This window comes from Anomaloglossus baeobatrachus, chromosome 3 (genome assembly GCF_048569485.1).
Source record: "Anomaloglossus baeobatrachus isolate aAnoBae1 chromosome 3, aAnoBae1.hap1, whole genome shotgun sequence".
Taxonomy (NCBI): Eukaryota; Metazoa; Chordata; class Amphibia; order Anura; family Aromobatidae; genus Anomaloglossus; species Anomaloglossus baeobatrachus.
In genome coordinates, this window is record NC_134355.1 from 99,511,170 (window position 1) to 99,531,682 (window position 20,513).

At 41.8% G+C, this 20,513-nt stretch overlaps 1 protein-coding gene across 2 annotated transcripts in view; it reads right to left on the minus strand.

The window, feature by feature from the left end:
- The window catches only part of SPTBN1 (spectrin beta, non-erythrocytic 1), a 298,238-nt gene that overhangs the window by 106,659 nt on the left and 171,066 nt on the right, over positions 1–20,513 (minus strand). For both annotated transcript variants that reach the window (XM_075339341.1, XM_075339342.1), the window contains 8 exons: positions 18,569–18,742; positions 16,673–16,764; positions 13,905–13,985; positions 9,339–9,454; positions 8,617–8,729; positions 7,025–7,212; positions 2,933–3,050; positions 1,786–1,944 (listed from right to left, as the gene is read on the minus strand). In XM_075339341.1, the coding sequence (XP_075195456.1) occupies positions 1,786–1,944; positions 2,933–3,050; positions 7,025–7,212; positions 8,617–8,729; positions 9,339–9,454; positions 13,905–13,985; positions 16,673–16,764; positions 18,569–18,742 (1,041 nt within the window). The remainder of the gene's footprint in view (positions 1–1,785; positions 1,945–2,932; positions 3,051–7,024; positions 7,213–8,616; positions 8,730–9,338; positions 9,455–13,904; positions 13,986–16,672; positions 16,765–18,568; positions 18,743–20,513) is intronic.

Below are 20,513 nucleotides of genomic sequence, written 5' to 3' on the forward strand. Positions count from 1 at the left end.
GCAAAAGCTTCATAATGACAGATTCCCTTTAAATGCTTCTTTCTTTTTACAATTTGTAAAAAGGTTCGGTCTTCAGAGACCACCGCTGTAAGAAGAAAGAAAAAAAAAACAAAACAAAAAAAAAAACAGCGCTTGGCTGATCTCGGCAAGTCCCACTCCCAGCACGCGTTTAACAGTAGGCTTTATATAGGACATCCATAGGTATGAGAAAACCTCATAAAACCAAAAAAAAAAAAATCAGATATATTCAAGTCCATGGAAGCTACCAAGTTGGCAGACAATGTAGATGCAGCAAAAAAAACAGAGTATTGGTCATTGTTTCAAAGAAACAAAAGCAAACATGATAAAAACCTACCATTTCATTTATTTTTATAGCTGATGAATAATAGGGTTATGTTCTGTAATTGCTTCTTAGTAGCTCAAAAAAATGCAATTCACTGTTACATTGCTAGTGAGAATATACACTACTAACAAAAAGTTAGGGATATTTGGCTTTCGGGTGAAATTTCAGGATGATCCCAAAATGCCCTCTAACCTTCTCAGGAGAACTTAATGTGACCTTCTGGAAAGTTTTGAATGCACATTTCCAACTGTTCAATGTTTCGCTACTTTTTGCACAACCTATTCTCTAACCAGGAGATTAATGGCAAAATTCACAATCTGTGTTTGAGCCATGAAACGCCCAATACATTTCGGGGGGGAAGGAAGTGGACGTACTTTGACCATAACTAACACCGATGAGTGCATTATTGTGAACGATGCCCTTCAGAACTGGGTGATAAATGCCACATAACTCTAGGCACGTTTTCGAGAGGGGAGAGGCACCCAAATGTCACATCAGACTATTCATATCCATTTACATCGGTGTGGTCTGCGTGTTATACGACCTGCAAGGCTACCTGACCACACCACCGGGCACATGTGCCATCGTCTTGCTGGACAAGGGACCAGTGGGCCTCAGTGCTGTTCAGTGATGAAAGTCGATTCAGGCTGAGCAGAAATGATGGTTGCCAACAATGTTTGAGACGTCAAGGGGAGCACTATGCATCAGTCACTGTGGTCACCAGACGAGCCTTTGGTAGTGGTGGTATTACAGTGTGGGCAGGTGTTTAATCAATACAGAACTTCCCTACACTTTGTGAATGGTGCAGTGGCAGCCCCTAAAACTGGAACAACATCATTAATCCAGTCATTGTGGCTCTGCATGAACAACACAGGACTAATTTAATCATGGATGACAATGCTCCAGCTTATCGAGGTCGCATCATTAGGGAATGGCTACTGGAGACTGGGGAACCTCAAATGGAGTGGCCTGCACTTTCTCCAGACCTGAATTCCATAGAAAACCTATGGGATCAGCTGAGTCGAAGTAGAGGCCGTAACTGTGTACCCAAAGACCTCAATGCCGCGCTTCAAGAAGAGTGGGATGCCATACCTCTGCGGACAATAACCCCACTTGTGACAAGCAGGAGACGTCGTCGTTAAGATGTAATTGATGCTCAAGGCCACATGACACGTTGTGGAGACTGACATTTTTGGGGGTATACCCACCACTGTTGTTGGCTTTTGTTTCAATAAAATGTTTGAAAAAAATCCCTGCTGCTGCATCTACCTAAATGTCCTACTGTGATGCTAAAATATCACTGTAGTGTGAACATTTTACGATTTCCATAAATTTCTCCTGAAAGCCAAATATCTCTGACTTTTTGTGAGTAGTGTGTATTTCTATATTAGTCCTATATCCAACCTTTCTTCCAGGTTTGGCGTCACTCCATGAGACAGTACCTGAGACACCAGGCGCTGGTTTTCACTCAGCCAGGTCTCCCTCATAGCTGCCTTACGATCAAATCTTCGTGCAAGTTGTTCCAGTTTCTCCTGCCTGATCAGCTCATTTCGCAGTGCCAGTTCTCGCTCATGTTCAGCTTTTTCCAGTCGCTCCCAGGCCTGTGCAAATTAAATAAAAAAAAAAAAAAAAAAAAAAAAAAAAACACAAACAAAAAGTTTACTCTGAGATCAGGAAACTTATCTCCAATAAGTGAGCTCTAAAAGGGGCACTTCTCTTCTGGGCAGCAGCACCAATTGTAAGAAACAAAGGGACAATCTCAAACTCGGCACAGAGGCAGACAAGACCAGGAATAAAGGGGGCTTTACATGCAGCGATATTGCTATTGATATCGCTAGCGAGCGTACCCGCCCCCAGTCGGTTGTGCGTCACGGGCAAATCGCTACCCGTGGCGCACAACATCACTTACACCAATCACACTACTTACCTGCCTAGCGACGTCGTTGTGGCCGTCGAACCGCCTCCTTTCTAAGGGGGCGGTTCATGCAGCGTCACTAAGCGGCCGCCGAATAGAAGCGGAGGAGCGGGACGAACATCCCGCCCACCTCCTTCCTTCCTCATTGCGGGCGGCCGCAGGTAAGGAGATGTTACTCGTTCCTGCGGTGTCACATGATCAGGTAAGTAATTTTGATAGTTAGCGGTCGCTCGTACGTGTCACACGCAACGACGTCGCTAACGAGGCCGGATGTGTGTCACGAATTCTGTGAACCCAAATGACATCTCGTTAGCGATGTCGTTGCGTGTAAAGCGGCCTTTAGGGATGTGAATCTTTTGTGACTGCCATTTAATATAATAAGCAATGGGACAACAACAGAATTTGTAGCAACTAAGCTGAAAGACGCACAAACTCAGAACCCACTACGGACAAAATGTCTCTACACCTCCTCACCCAAGTGTAGGTATAAAAACTATTCTCATTTCCAACATAGAAAAACAAAAACTTAAAAATACTAAAACATCAGGAGCTGTAGAGATCTGAAGTCATCCTCTTAACACAAATACTGACGCATAACCCCCATCATATGGTTTTGGATAAGCTCAAAAACGAAGAACAGTGACTTGATCAATTCCTAGGGCAAAGGTACTCACCTTGTTAATATCGGAGATGAGCTTGCCCTCTCTTGGCATATACACTTTCTGGTTGTTGGCCCTCATCTTACTCTGGATGGTGAAGAGCAGCACTTCCAAGTTGCCTTTTTCTGTAAATCTACAGAAAGAAACGAAGCAAAAAATAAAGTCTTAATTCTCTTAAAAAAAATTGGTCTACAGTGAATCCAGACTTTCCTTATTAGTGAGACAGGAGATGACAATTGGTGTTTATAATGTTCTATGGAGAACAGTAACTGTTTCAGGGAACTTTCAGCAGAATGTCTATGACTAGGTCCTTGCCCTCCCGCCTCTCCATAGAATTTTATAAGCACCAACTGTCATCTCCTCTCTCACTAATGGGGAAATCCGTCTTCAGTCAAAACAGATTTTACCCATAAAAAAAAAGACAGATCAGTCCAGAAGGTGAAAGAGGCAACTGTCTCTGAGAAGATGTATTACAAAGCTGCTTATTTTCATGTGCACTATTGATTTAGGTCATAAAAATTAAAACGACGGATACTCTAAGGCCGAGGTCACAAGAGCGAATGTTCTGTTCTCTCATGCGAGAAAAATCAGCCAATTATTCTAGTGATATTCGGCTCAAACGCTGATCAGAGTTTGAGTGTCACTTAATGTGATCAGATTCTCTCGCATGCGAGAATCAGAACAGAGGTAAGTAGAAGATAGAAAACCTAATTTCTCCATCTTCTCCATTGTCTGTACTGGCGTATATCGGACTGCACTTTGATGTCATCCGTATGGCATCAGTTTTTACACATCAGCTTTTATTAAAACATACAAGACCAAATTCAGTTTCTTATAATAAAGAATCGGAACATATCCGTAAAAATAAGATGCTATATGGCTGATCTGTATTGGATTTTTTCCTTTGCGCACCCTTAAGGCTGCTTTACACCTTACAATTTCTCGTGCGATCGCACCCACTCCCATCGTTTGTGCGGCACGGGCAATTATGCGGCACGGGCCAGTGTCGCACAATCCTGTAACCCCCCGTCACACGCGCTTATCTCCCGAACGACCTCGCTGTGGTCAGCGAACATCCACTTCCTGAAGGGGAGGGACGTTTGGCGTCACAGCGACGTCACAGCAGCCGGCCAATAGAAGCGGAGGGGCGGAGATGAGTTGGACGTAAACATCCCGCCCACCTCCTTCCTTCAGCATTGCCGGCGGCCGCAGGTAAGCTGCAGTTCATCGTTCCCGGGGTGTCACACGGAGCGATGTGTGCTGCCCCGGGTACGATGAACAACAGGACGTGCGATTTTTAGAAAATGAGCGGCGTGTCAACGATGAACGAGAAGGTGAGTATTTCTGCTCGTTCATAGCTGTCACACGCTAAGATATCACTAACGAGGCCGGATGTGCGTGACTTACGACGTGACCCCACCGACATCTCGTTAGATATATCGTAGCGTGTAAAGCCCGCTTTAGACTTGAATAGGAGAGTCTCATCCAATATAAAGAAGAAACCAGTGCATGCCGAGATTTTTTTCATGCAGATTTGGTTTATGAAAAGAAAAATGTTCATTTGAACAGCCCAATTAAGGTGAGTACTGTCCATTTTTTCACGGGCAGCAACTTGACCCAAAAAACTGCTGTGTGAACTTGGCCTTCGCGTTAGAAAAGAGATCTATTTCTTATCTGATAAATGGCTCTTGGAATTGCAGTTTATTAACCCTTAGGGGTGCTTCACACACAGCGAGCTCGCTGCCGAGATCGCTGCTGAGTCACGCTTTTTGTGACGCGGCAGTGACCTCATTAGCGATCTCGCTGTGTGTGACACTGAGCAGCGATCTGGCCCCTGCTGCGAGATCGCTGCTCGTTACACACAGCCCTGGTTCGTTTTCTTCAAAGGCGCTCTCCCACTGTGACACACAGATCGCTGTGTGTGACAGCGAGAGAGCGACAAATGAAGCGAGCAGGGAGCAGGAGCCGGCGTCTGGCAGCTGCGGTAAGCTGTAACCAAGATAAACATCGGGTAACCAAGGTGGTTACCCGATATTTACCTTAGTTACCAGCCTCTGCAGCTCTCACGCTGCCTGTGCTGCCGGCTCCGGCTCCCTGCACATGTAGCTGCTGTACACATCGGGTTAATTAACCCGATGTGTACTGTAGCTAGGAGAGCAAGGAGCCAGCGCTCAGTGTGCGCGGCTCCCTGCTCCCTGCACACACAGCTAAGCGGTGTGCGCTGGTAACTAATGTAAACATCGGGTAACCATGCCCGATGTTTACCTTAGTTAAAAGTCTCCGCAGCTTCCAGACGGCGGCTCCGTGCAAGCGCAGCGTCGCTTGCACGTCGCTGCTGGCTGGGGGCTGGTCACTGGTCGCTGGTGAGATCTGCCAGTTTGACAGCTCACCAGCGACCATGTAGCGATGCAGCAGCGATCCTGACCAGGTCAGATCGCTGGTCGGATCGCTGCTGCATCGCTAAGTGTGAAGGTACCTTAAGGCCATGTTCCCAAGTGCAGAAATGCTGTGCGAGGTTTTTGTATGTGATTTTCCTGTGTTAGGGTCCAGTTACACGTAACGACACACCAGAGATCCGACCTGGCAGGGATCGCTTGAACGTCGCTACATGGTAGCTGGTGAGCTGTCAATCAGGCAGATCTCCACAGCATCACCACAGATCTCCATCAGATCAGCCACCAGCGACCTGTGTAATACCGGCTACTGCTTACTCAGAACGGGCGCTCATTGGTCTCCCGCCATCAAACACGCCGATGCGTGCTGCACAGCGGGAGACCAACGAGTAAAAAATGGTCCTGATCATTTTGTCACGATCAGCGACCTCGGAGCACGGGCCCGCTCGCTGCTGCTTTTCACACACAGCAATAGCGCTAGCGAGGTCGCTGATACGTCACAAAACCTGTACCGTTCCAGCAATCTCGCTTTAGGATATGTGCCCACGATCAGGACTCACTGCGTGCTGGACGCAGCGGGTCCTGACCTGCGGGGCCGTGCGTTTCCTTCACAGGAGACCGTAGCGGCTTGTACCCACAATCAGGGTTCAGCGCGCTGTGGTCTCTCGCTTGTGTTCTCCCTACAGAGGACGCATGCGAAACCGCAGCAAACAATTGACATGCTGCGGTCTGGAAAGCCACACCGCAGGTCAGTGTTTGCTGCAGAAAAAAAACAAGCACAGTGGGCACGGGATTTCTATAAATCCCATTCAGTATGCTTTTACTGTACAACGCAAATTTTTGGGCGCAGCTAAAGCACGCTGCGTCCAAAACGCTGCAAACACTGATCGTGGGCACGTAGCCAAAGGCCTCCTTCACACATTCATATAAAACATGAATAAGAGGAAACGGTGCCGGTGTCATCAGTGTTTTGATCAGTGTGTTATCCATGTGTCAGATTTTACCATCAGTGTTTTGCACCAGAGTGTCACCCGTGTGTCCGTTTTTGCCATACGTGTCTCATCAGTATTTTTCCAGTATGGATAAAGAAAGAATGAAATCACAAAGCTTCTGATGTACTTTTCAATGCTGAACACATACAGCACACAGACCGTACACTGACGCCATCCATGTGCTGTACAGGTTTTTCACAAACCATAGACTTGTATGACATTGTCATCTGTGCTGCTGGAAAAAACAGACATGTGAGCAGCGCTGTAGGATATTAAGGGTACGTGTTGTGTCCGTGAAAAAAACGGATGCCACACGTACCGGAAACAGACGTGTGAAGGAGGTATAATACGGTTTTGGGGCTATTTTATGCAACGTGTTTTTGTGTGTTTTTCTGTGCAGAAATGCTGGGATTCTGCCCTTAAAAACATAATTGTGTTTTTTAGGTTCACTTTTTTCATGCTCCCCATAGAATCCATAAAGAAAAAAAGCACACCGTACAATTCATTAAAACACTCAGTGGGCAGGAGTTTATCAGATCACATCCAATTTGATTGAATTGTTAAACCCAATAATTTTTCAGTACGAAAAACTGTAGCAGGGAATAAAAAAACAACCTATCTCTCCACTCTGTAAGAACATAGCCTTCCAGTGGAAAAAAACAAACAAAAAACATTAGTATTTGCAAGTCATTCTCCAAAAAAGCCCAGCCTTATCCTCTTACTTTGGTGGCTTTTCCACTGTACGGTAGGTGTTGAATGCTTGGAGTTGTTGCTGAACACCAACCAATGAGTTGGCGAATTTCCGGTTGTTGAGGATGATGATTGTTTGCTCGATCCATTCAAGGAGGTCGGAGGCTAGGGATTCATACTTTTCGATCATCTTTTCGGTTTCAATTGCATTATCTAGTACCTGTAAATAGAGAGAAAAAAATATTAGAACATTTCACAAACTCCTTGGTTCTCTTAACCTGCGGCAGAGGTAAGACCTCCTTACATAAGTCTTCGTAAATGTAATAAGTGGTGATAACATTCAAGGACAATGACATGAGATATGCTGACTAATACAATAAAAACTTTTTATTTCTTTTAAAAATATAAAAAACTATTGCTTTTAAACTGGGTGAATGTTACATACAGTATAACAGAGCTTGACAAAGGGTAACGAAACTGGTCTTTCCAGTTTGGAAAAAAAAAGCACAAAAACCAACAATATTTAGCTGCCAATAATAGTCACTAAGAAGAACAACAGTAAGAAGTTTGTGGCAAACTGGGTTAAATGGGATTCAAATACCTCAACACTTTAGCCATTTGGCTTTAGGATTTCTAATCCTGACAAGTTTCAAAGTCCTATATAGAACAAACCCAATCGAGAGCGCCCCAATGACAAACCCAATCGAGAGCGCCCCAATGACAAACCCAATCGAGAGCGCCCCAATGACAAACCCAATCGAGAGCGAACCAATGACAAACCCAATCGAGAGCGAACCAATGACAAACCCAATCGAGAGCGAACCAATGACAAACCCAATCGAGAGCGAACCAATGACAAACCCAATCGAGAGCGAACCAATGACAAACCCAATACCAATCGAGAGCGAACCAATGACAAACCCAATCGAGAGCGAACCAATGACAAACCCAATCGAGAGCGCCCCAATGACAAACCCAATCGAGAGCGCCCCAATGACAAACCCAATCGAGAGCGCCCCAATGACAAACCCAATCGAGAGCGCCCCAATAGCCTAACGAGGGTGACATTTTGTAATAAATTCCTCTTCAGTCGAGTTCACATGTTCTGGTGGTGATATTCACAAAAATATTAAGCAAAATCACGGTTCATTAAATCTGCAAATTGATTTCCACATATTCCGACTTCACATCTCCAGTTTTCCAACAATTTCAGCTCCATCTGTCATATAAAGGCCTTAATCTCGTAGAATTAGGACTCCTCACCCCTTATATGACGGTTTTATAACATTGTGGAGACAGATTTGCAGATCAAAGTCATGTCGCAGACCAAGGATCATCAATGTGTCGTAACGCAAACACGACGGGCGACGTAATACGAAGACGAGCCGGTGATGACTAGGTTTGCAGTGTTCTGGGCCAGTACTGACTACGGGGCCTGCAAATCTTTTTGTTCAACTCTATTTCATTATTTGGAAGGATGATGCCCAAAAGGAGCAATGCAGTTAACAGAAATTGAAGGGTTCCATATTACCTCGTGGGAATTTCAGAAGAGTAATCTTAATCGTCCTCTCAGCAAACTACATTATGAACAAATATAATACAATGTAACATTTCTAAATCTTACTTTTCCAATACGTTTTCCTTCCACAGCTAGAGCCTTCATTTTTGAGAAATAATGATAGTATGTGACAACATAAGTGATGATGGATTTTTCATCAGGATGATCCACGCTGATATCTAGAATGGAGGAAATAAAAAAAAGTTTAGATCAAGTCTTTTTGACAGTGACATAGTTGTAATGTCTGTAAAGTTTTTATAAAAAAAGATAAATATGTAATCCCCATATAAAAAAAAAAAATTACAAAAAAAATAAAAACAAACCTTGCTTCTCTTCTTAACGGTTTAAAGGGAATGTGTCATGTAAATTAACCTGTAGATATGAGGTTAATATGCAGGGTAATCTCATTCTGAAGATGTGTGGCCGCTACACTGAGAGCCCCACTGCCAGAAGGAAATTAACTTCATTCCTCCTGGCAGCCTCAGGCAGCTGTTACCGCGCACAGACACAAACAGCTGGCTCAGAGATCAGAAAGTTATCTTCTATCCCCTATCTATGGATAGGGGGAAAAACTTCTAAAATTGATAACACCCCTTTAAGAGAGATTACAGACTACTCAACATCTTTCTTGTATGAAGTAGCTAAGAAGGCAAATCAGGAGACATCCAGCAGTGAACTGCTGCCACTTATCAGGGACACTCACTAAAACTTAAGGCACATAATTTAAGGACATCTTTGTGGTGATGAATTCGCTTTAAATCTGGTGGCACATAATATATTTTGCTCACCTTCTGGGTCCAGGAGCTTTGTGAGCCCAAGATGCTGCTCTGCAAGGTTGAAGGCATTCTGAAGATTGTAGTGTGCATTGGACTTCTTCAACTTGTCAAAATCAATCAGATCCGGCCTGTGTAGAAAACAGTTCATGACATCGGTGAAGACAAGTCACTAAATATATAGAAAGATAATAAAATGCTCCATATCATGGTCTCGCAGAGACTAGACCTGCGGCTTACATCTGACCAGGCCAGTGGATATATAAAATTTATGTATTGTCTTTGTTCTCATGGAATGGATAATAAGATTTCTGAACTGAACCTTAAAAGGGTTATCTACTACTTGGCACTAGTTGGACAACCCCTTCTCATTATCCTTGATCGCTCTCGTAAAATAAAATAAGCCTATACTCGCCTCCGGTGCGGCTGCGGTTTCAGTGATATCTGAAGCAGAGTTCCCTGGACCATGTGACATTGTTATGACACGCGGGTCCCACACCCAATCAGAGATGACTTTCTTTCCTTCTCCACGCCTTAGAAAATTTGAGCAGTAAGTCAGAGCAGTGCTCACACCCTGCTCAAATGTCCGAAGGAGGCAAGGAGACAGACAGGCGCTGATTGGTTGCGGATCCTGTGTCATAATGCCATGTGGGAACATCACTGGAATCAAGGCCGAACCGGAGGTGAGTATACGCTTATTTGACGGCGAACAAGGGGAATGAGTAGGGGTTGTCCAAGTAGTGGACATGCCCTTTAAGACCGCAAACTACACCAGAATAAAAACAATACAATGGCACGCAATATCTACATGCTTTGCAAATACAAGGAAAAAGCACTTTTTTTGGAGTATAAATTTCATTACAGACGGACTTCCTGACAATCCGCTTGTAATCTAGACTGTTTTCCTTGGACCCTGGACAAGTGGTTTAAATTATGAAGACCACGGTGGCAAGATAACGTCTTATTGGAGATAAATAACAAGAATGAATAGTGTACTGAATAGCGGGATAACGGATATTTCCTGGCGCATAATGAACGTCTGTCTCCACAAACCTTTAACCCTGGCTGAGCGGCCTACAGATCCACTGACTGGAGGAACTAATTAGCAGATTCCTCTTTGCTCTGACTGCATAGCCCAGTACTCAGTTTACCACATTAATGAACTTCGCACTTCCCTGATCCATTTACAATTACTACTAACTATTCCACAAATGTGAATCATTTATTTTGCCGCAATTCCTGTCAATTCTACTTAAACATCTGTTTTCTTTGTAAATGGAGCCAAACACATTTTTTTTTAAATATGGGGCGCACCTCACCGATATATACATTCCTGCACGTTATTCGGCTCGGCCAGGCTATAGGTTCACTTACTTCGGAAGTTAATTTTATGTAGTTAGTTTCTATTCGACAAACTCCTCAGATTTTGTTGTTGAGGCTCGTGGTGATCGGTGCCCGGGAACTGCAGGAGACTCTCGTGTAGTGGGGTCTTTAATGGCAGATAGCGGAGCCTAGCTTCTCAATCAGAGGTACATGTACCCAAAAGGGGGTCTATACCGTCCAAATTTTGTGATTTTAAAAAGCAGGGCCAAGTGTAGTTACAGTTTTAGGTTCACTTTTTTATTGTATGGGACAAGGGGGTACTTTGTTTGGAATCTCTGAAAAACTCTAAAGCAAAGATAGCACTTAACCCCTTCAGCCCCGGGGCACTTTCCGTTTTTGCGTTTTTGTTTTTTGCTCCCCTTCTTCCGAGAGCCGTAACTTTTTTATTTTTCCGTCAATCTTGCCATATGAGGGCTTGTTTTTTGCGGGACAAGTTGTACTTTTAAATGAAACCATAAGTTTTACCATATGGTGTACTGGAAAGCAGCAAAAAAATTCCAAGTGTGGAAAAATTGCAAAAAAAGTGTGATGGCACAATAGTTTTTGGGATGTTTTATTCACGGTGTTCACTATATGGTAAAACTGATGTGTGGGTGTGATACCTGAGGTCGGTGCGAGTTTGTAGACACCAAACATGTATAGGTTTACTTGTAACTAAGGGGTTAAAAAAAATTCACAAGTTTGTCCAATAAAAGTGGCGCACGTTTTGCGCCATTTTCCGAAACACGTAGCGTTCTTATTTTTTGGGATCTATGGCTCAGTGACGGCTTATTTTTTGCGTCTCGAGCTGATGTTTCTAATGGTAGCATTTTTGCGCAGATGCTACGTTTTGATCGCCTGTTATTACATTTTGCGTAAAACTTGCGGCGACCAAAAAACGTAATTTTGGCGTTTGGAATTTTTTTGCCACTACGCCGTTTACCAATCAGATTAATTGATTTTATATTTTGATAGATCGGGCATTTCTGAACGCGGCGATACCAAATATGTGTATATTTATTTATTTTTTAACCCTTTAATTTTCAATGGGGGGAAAGGGGGATGATTTGAACTTTTAGGTTTTTTGTTTTTTTTTTAATTTTTTAAAACTTTTTTTTTACTTTTTTTATTTTATTTTACTAGTCCCCCTAGGGGGCTATAGCAATCAGCAATCCGATTGCTGATCGCTATCTGCTGATTACAGCTATACCGCTGTAAACAGCAGAAATAGTCACTTTCTTTCTTCCTCTGCTCCGTGCCGAGGAAGAATGAAAGTGAAACTTCGTAGCACCAGGCGTCATCACATGACCCTGTGCTACGATGGCAACCACCGAACGTCACGTGATCACTCACGTGACGTCCGGAGGGGGCGGCGGTAAGAAAAAAAGATGGCCGCGCGCATATAGATCTCGCTGCCAGACTTTGGCAGCGAGATCTAAGGGGTTAATGTTCCGGGTGGAATGCGATTCCACTCGGAACATGTAGGCACACATGTCAGCTGTTGAAAACAGCTGATATGTGTGCCGATCCACGCCGCCTGCCCGCGGCAGGGGGCGGGGCTTACCGGGACACGATCCATGACGGATATGTCCGTCCATGGTCGTGAAGGGGTTAAAGAGGACCACCTACCAGAATTTTCATATATAAACTAAAGCCAGTTCTATAATGGCACTAGGATGCAGATTCTAAACATGCCTTTAGTTGTGAGATCAGATGTATACTTTCTGAAATACAGGCAAGTAAAATTTGTGAAATCCTGTCTGCCTGTCTGTCCTTCCTCCCCCACTCTACTTCCTTCTTCCCTCCTCCCCCTGTAATAACAGAGATAGGGGAGGAAGGCCAGGCAGGTAGACAGGGGCGGGAATAACTAGCAAAACCAGACTCACCTATTGCATATTCTGTAGCTGCTATCAATCAAATAACAGTGCATTTCTCAAACTTTACTTGCCTATATTTCAGAAAGTATACATCCGATCTCAAAACTAAAGGTATGTATAGAATAAGCATGATAGTGTCAGTATAAGACTGGCTTTAATTTATATATGAAAATCCTGGTGGTTGGTCCTCTTTAAGATCACATTTGATAACATGAAGTTATTGCCATCATATATCTCTCTCCTTAAAGTTTGGAAACTAAACAGATGAAAGCATAAGAGGACAAGTTGAAAAAAGTAAACTTATGCCCTGGGGTGAAGGGCATACCCCGTATCCTGTCTGCAAAGCATCAGTGTACTGTCACATTCACAAAGGGAACCACCCAATTGTCAATTTGTACATTTCCAGAAGGAATAATAGAGTGACATGACACTTATCTGAGGAGACGCTGCTCCTTAATTATTTCATATGGAATATAGGTTTTTTTTAAAATTCAGGGGAGCTTTAAATACAATAATATTCAGCGCAAATGTAACGTTAGATTTTAACCAATGAAAAAAGGCAACAGTGGATAATGACATGATCAATCTGTTAATATATGTGCAAAACTACGTTACTCAATGGTAAATGTTGAAAATCATGCCTAAATGAGCAGAACATGATGGTCACACGCAGGTCCGGAGTTTTAAATGGAAATCAAAAAATGGGTTTGGATTTAGCGGATCGGGAACACAATGTATATATATATATAGGCGGAGTGCACACAGTTGATGTAGATTGTGGCACAAATCTGCATGTGTATCCTTATGCCAGAAAAGTCAATGAGAATACTGAAGTGCTGTGCGCACGTTGCTTCTTTTTTTCCTTGCAGTTTTTGGTGAGAAAAAAATCTGCAGCATGTCAATTGTTGGTGCGTTTTTCAGCCTTTCTACCCACTGGCTTCATTAAGAAAATCGCATGGCCCAAATACTCATGCATTTGTCTGCCAGAAGGTGCAGATTTGCTGAAGAACATTTTGGCACCAAATCTGCAATGTGTGCACATAGCCGTATACTGTATTTCTGTCCTGAAATTCCCAGGTATTTAAAAGACAGAAACCTAAGGGCAGGTGAAGAGAAGGCCATTGTGTGACTATACGGCTTTTTGTCACAAAGACTACAGTTCGTGGCCGAGGATAAATCTACAAATGAAGTATATTAATTTGAGGAAATAAAAAGGTAAAAAAAAAAGAACCAAATTCTACAGGAAATATTCCTGGGATTTTGGATTACATAAAGGAATGCAAACTTTTGTCCGTAACTTTCTCTTTAAAATTGGCAAATCTAACATATTTCCTCTCCTTACCGGTGTTTGTGAATGAGTGCATTGAACGCCATGCCATCTCTCCAGCTGGTTGTAAAGTTATGAATATTCACATTTGGATACCTGCAACACAAAAGACATGTATAAGAATCAATCCAGATCATCATCTGGTCATTTTAAGGACAGTGGACCCTGTGTAATAAACCGGGGCCACTGCTCCATTACAAGTTATTGGTAATAGCTCGTATTTTCCTGTAAGACCACCTTGCTATACACTAGACTGGCAGACTGCTATTCTTCCCAATTCCCCTTAAACACGAATACCTTATCATTGGGAAAAGAATAAGCTGCGGCCAGACCCCTCATATCCAACTTGTTCGATCCTTCACCGACCCCCAACATCTGTCATTGGGGGATAGTCAGTCAGTCCTGCCAAAATCGGTGGACTCAGCCAACGTACATTTTAAATATATGGAAACCCCTATTGCCATCACTTTTAGGGGTGATGCCAGCATAAATAATAGCTGATAATATGTAGCCCCGATGCAAGATTTGCAATGTTTCTTAGAAACAAGATGGTCGTAAACACAAATATATATATTCCTGCTTATGTGACCACACAGTATTAGATTGTGTTTCAGTTCTCTCATCACAAGGTTTTTGGATTCTTCGTAGCCATTAAAACAAATAACGACTAACCAAAAATCGGAGCTAGTCAAAAGAATACCTCATCTAAGGTTTATTCCAGCCAAGCAATATTTTTATCCAGAGTTGGACCCACAAATTACAAGAGGACATGCCCAGAGACTAAAAAAGACAATGGGCTGTATTATGGGAAGGGAGGTGGCGTACCTCTGCCTATAAATAAAAACACCATACGATTGAAGGGGGTCACCATAGTGGGTATCATTCAAAATTTAATTCTCTCAAGGTTCATACTGAAATATACATTATACATTATATATTATATATTATATATATTATATATATATATATATATATATATATATATATATATAATCTCTCGATAGATATATTTTATAGATGGATCGATCGATACACACACACACGCACACACACACACTCACACATATATTATACATATATTATACACACACACACACTATATATGTATGTGTGTGTGTATCGATCGATCCATCCATCTATAAAATATATCTATCGAGAGATTATATATATGACTACTAGGATATGTCCTGCATCCAACCAATATTAAAAGATCAGAATTATACCGTGATCTACAGGAATCTTTTATCACAGCTCCGGTCTGGGTATTGTGTTTGTGCCCTCATACACAGATCATACATTATCTATGGATCTTGGGTTTTATTTGGAGGACTCATGTTGCCATGCTTGGAGGACCTTTTGCATATACCATTCGATTGGTATACACCAGTGATCCTTTGCCTGTGCAGTATTGTACTTATGTAGGCTTTGCTCAGACTGTTTTCCATGTGTATGGTGAGGGTCCGGCATTCATTGGGGCTTTGCCCATTACAATTTTAGAAGTTTCTATTGTGTTTTGCCCAATAAAGATGTTTTGCATTTGTATACAGGTTGTGGTGTGCTTGTTTTCTGGTTTTCCATACCAAAATTGAGCACCCCTTTTTCCATATATAATGGGATATTGCAGTGCACCTCTTTCACATGGTATATAACAATAGATGTGACCGGTCCGGCGCTGCTGGATCTTCAAATTATACCTTCTCTGAAACACTAATGCATTTTCAGAGTTAAAAAACGAAAGAAATCTGTCTGCAATTGTGCCGTCAGGATCTAACTCATGCTGCCCATGGCTTGGGATGACATGAATCACGTGACAGGTTCCCTTTAAAAAACATGTGGCCAAAAAGATCCTGTGGGCGTAGGTGGTCTGTAGATTAACCACAGGTATCCCCAGGCCTAGGTACTGCTAATCACAAATGATGCATCTTGGGTCAGGGTTAATGGATAAAGGGGTATTCCCATCTTAAAGATCCTATGCAAATATGTAATAATAATAATAATAATAATAATAATAATAATAATAATAATAATAAATAATAATTAGCAAATGCCTTTAATTAGAAATGTAGTATAATTCTCCTGATATAACCATGTCTCTTACCTCATGCGCAGGGCATTGCAGCTTAGGTATCCATGGTTACGTCCAATTATATGGCGACAGTTGCTCATGATTCTAACTATGGATATTTAAGCTGCAATGCCCTGCACATGAGGTAAGAGACATGGCTATATCAGAAGAACTATACTACATTTCTATTCGGAGGTATTTGCTATTATTATTATCATGCCTACTACGTATTGGGACAGGATCTTGGAGATGGGAACACCCGTTTAATTATTGACTAGTGATGTGACAAAGACTACATACTGTAACTACCATATAAATGCTACAGGTCTGCAGGAGCCAGACGTGATCTTTTTGGTGGTCCATATCTATAGACTGCAGCAAATGAAACCCACAAGGTCATTTGCACATGGTAAATTCCTGTGCCAGGATGCCCGGCCCGCTACTGAGGCAATACAGTGCCACATCTCTATAGGAGGAGGTGCAGGTGCGAGCGATAGGCCTGAAGCCATCCACACGTACTCAGGATTAGTAAGTGAACCCGCCTAATGTATGCATTTTCCCTCACATCCCCACAATCCCGGATATTTGTAGGAGAATACAGTCATTTATGTGCATTGCAGTAATCCAGTTACGGAGGACATGTTTGTAGCCAGCGCAATTGTTTTTGTGAAAACTCTGTAAGAAGATCTTTTGGGTTAATCTCTTAATCTCTACTCACCCAGCTGTCTTCATCTGGCACCATAGAAGCAGTGCATCCTTAGCAGATTTCTTCTCCTTGTTGTCCTCCGTTTCTACACTAATGTCTTGAATCTAGCAGAGACAAAGGCATTCAGTGAGCGGAGGCAGCACGCGGCCGTCAGGTTATTACCACATGTGTGAGCTATGAATCCGAGGTTCACAAACTTATGAAAACACAACCATTCCGGCATGAACACATCTGGGCTAAATGTAAACGGTACAGCCATCAGACAATACACTTCCAGCCCGTTAACACCAATGTTTTGGGTCGTAATGAAAAACAATTTTTCCTGATTTTTTGCAACGAAAAAAGTTAAACTGATATAAATTTTTTTAGGTTATTAAAATAGTGATTTTTGCATTTTTCATGCCCAATTACGCAATACATTTTTTTTTTTAATTCACCTAGCAGTTTATTTTATAAGCAATATTGGATTTTCTATTTTTTATTTTCTATGCAATATTGGATTTACTATTTTTCATGCAATATTGGATTCTCTATTTTTTTTATTTTTCATGCACTATTGGATTTTCTATTTTAATTATTTTCAAGCAATATTGGATTTTTTATTTTTATTTCAAGCAATATTGGATTTTTTTTTACTATTTCTTAAGCAATACCCGATTTTTTATTTATTTTTCATGCACTATTGGATTTACTATTTTTCATGCAATATTGGATTTTCTATTTTTTATTTTCTATGCAATATTGGATTTACTATTTTTCATGCAATATTGGATTCTTTATTTTATTTTTCATGCAATATTGGATTTTCTATTCATTTTTTTACTATTCTTTAAGCAATATTGGATTTTCTATTTTTTTTTATTTTTCATGCAACATTGGATTTTCTATTTTAATTATTTTCAAGCAATATTGGATTTTTCATTTATTTTTTACTATTTTTTTAAGCAATATTGGATTTTCTATTTTTTTTATTTAATATAATTTTTCTAAGTGGTCCTAACAGTATGGTGATGTGACTGAGCACCCAGAAATCAAGTAATCATTGATACCAGTGCTGCCTCAATTTCTCACATCTCGCTTATATGAGCGCAGTGTACGAAATGACGCTGAAAGCAGACACTATGACACAGGGTTTTTTTTTGCCGTATCTTGCGGACAGGGGCATGATCTTCTGTGCAGCAATCATTCTACAGCACTATGAAAACATTTTGCTCTGGAAAAAAAAAAAACAGAAAAATCACTGTCCTAAAAACAAGTATGGGAGGATTTAATGGGGGCTATAGACAAATGATATAGGTAAAAAAAAAAGGTCCCCGTGCCCAAAAAAAAATAAAAATCTGAAAATCCTCATGTAATTCTGATGTCACTAATATATTAAAACAGTATTTTAATTGGAATACGTTATCGCCTATCCTGTGAATAACTAGTGATGAGCGAGAACCACCCCTGCTCAGGTGCCCGGTAGTCGTAATGGCCAGTTAGATGCTTGGATGGGCGCATTGAAATATAATGGAATTCAATCGGGAACGCTAGTATTTTTTTGGGGAAATCTTCTCCATTGACTTCCATTATACTCGGTACACGAACCGCACCCATCCAACTGGTTGTTGCACCCGAGCATGGTAGTGCTTGCTAATCGCTAGTGATAACTTATAAATCTGTGGGTATCTGACCGCTGAGACCCCCCTGATCACCAGAAAGGGGCACAGTTATCCTTGTTAGAATGGAGTGAACATAGGTGAATCCTGCTCCATTCAGTTTTTAGGGACTGCTGAGCGCTCTACTTGCTTCATCAAAAAGACCCATAGGGAATGAATGGAGCGCTGGTGATCAGAAGTTAACAGGGTATTCCAGTAGGTAGACGTAAGCAGAATTAAAATGTCTGAAGAATCGGCACCATGATTTTACCTGGAATCGGAGGATGATGGTCCATATAAGGCCCAGCGTCAGTCTGTGGTTTCCATCGACAATATCATGTGATCCCATGTTCTCTAGATGGACTCTCTGTTCTTTCAAGAATTGCAAAGCTTTATCAACATTCTCCAGACAATGGATACGCATTCTTCCCTTGGTGGGCTTAGGCTGTATTAAAAAGAGAAAAAAAAAATGATTATAGTATATGTAATAAGTATGGCAGCAATAAATCTGCATAAAATTACAAAACAATGGCTGGGTCCAGTATAAAAACAAAACAGTCTAAAGTGTACATGTGTTAAAGAATAGGCCAGTAAGCCAACTGGAAACCAGTTATGAATGGATTTGCAGAATTTCAATAATCATCCCCAGCCCAGACAAAGACTAAGACATCAACCAAACCTGGCAATCCAAGCACGGCAGGTCACAGCACAATATGGCGGCACACTTTCACAGTATGCAACCTAAGTGAAACAAATCCAGATACAGTGGAACCTAGGATTATGAGCAGAATTGGCTCCGGGGGTGCGCTCTTAAACCAAGTTACTCTTATATGAAAGTGAATTTTCCCATAGGAAATAATTGAAACAGACAATTCGTTCCACAACCCAAAAATATTTGCTGTATTTATACAAACTTATTACAGTAATACAAAATAATGTACTGAGTCATAAAATTATTACCGTACACTAATACAAAATACTGTACAGTAAAAGCATATAAAACAAATTAAACTGCACGTTAGCTTACAATACAATTGTTGGTGTGCGAGAGGTACAGTATAAGCAATATGCAGTACAATACTGTATCCACAAATGCAAACTGATAGACATGCTATATAGTATATACTGTACTGTACAATGGTATACTGTATACAGTACATATGGACAGAAAATTACCTCCAGAGTGGGTCAGACCGCAGTGAAAGAACAGAACCGGAAGTGTACACGGTGAGTATTTGCTCTTATTGCAAAACATTGCTCTTAAACCAAGTTACTCTTAATCCAAGGTTCCACAGTATTCTGGAATGTTTTTTTTTATTCCACAGTAAATTTGCTCAGTTTCTTTAGCTTTTTTTTTTTTTAATTACCAGTAATAAACCACAGGACTTCTAAGAGTCCGGAAGCAATGGGTTCATGGCCCATCAATCTTTTCACACTTGGCTTTAAATGGCTATGGACAAACAGGATTTACTGGGGTAAGTAAAACAAAATGACTCCATGAATGTGTGTTTTTTGGTGGTCTTCCATCCATGAGATCCCCCACCGCCCACACTCAGCAGATAAATGAATGCAATTGAGAGCAATAGAAGCCAAGCCAATATGTCTGGCTAAACAATGATGGTGCCATGACTCCGCAGCGAGCACTGTGGTGCTTTCATACCGAGAGGTGAATATTTGAGGGCAATACAACTACTGCATTACTAGAACTACCTACACTCAGTCTTCTCAACCAGAGCATTTGTTACAACAACACGTATACTCACCTCCGATGTCGGCACTTGCTCTCCAGGGCTCCTGTGACATTGTTAAGTTACACGAGCCCAGAGTCCAGTCAGCACTGGCTTCACTCTTCCCGCCTTTGGACGTATTAAACATCAACAGAAGTAAGCGGCAGCAGCAGCCCCGACTTCTCTTGTGGTTCAATTTGTTTGAAGGTGGGCACACTGAAGCCAGCTCTGACTTAACGTCACGTGAGCCCCAGGACGGCAAGTGCCAACACTGTTTGAACGGCACCAGCATTGGAGGGGAGTACAAGTGCTGTTATTTTAAAGGGGGCAAACATGCAGACTGAGAGTGGGCCTTCCAAGTAATGGATAACCTGTTTACAGGTCCAATCATTCAGGAAAATAAAAGTCTCCAGTATACATGAGTGTTCAGTTAATCTGAGCTCTCCTCTGTGTTCTCCGAGACAGATCTGACAAGCCTCTGAAACCCAG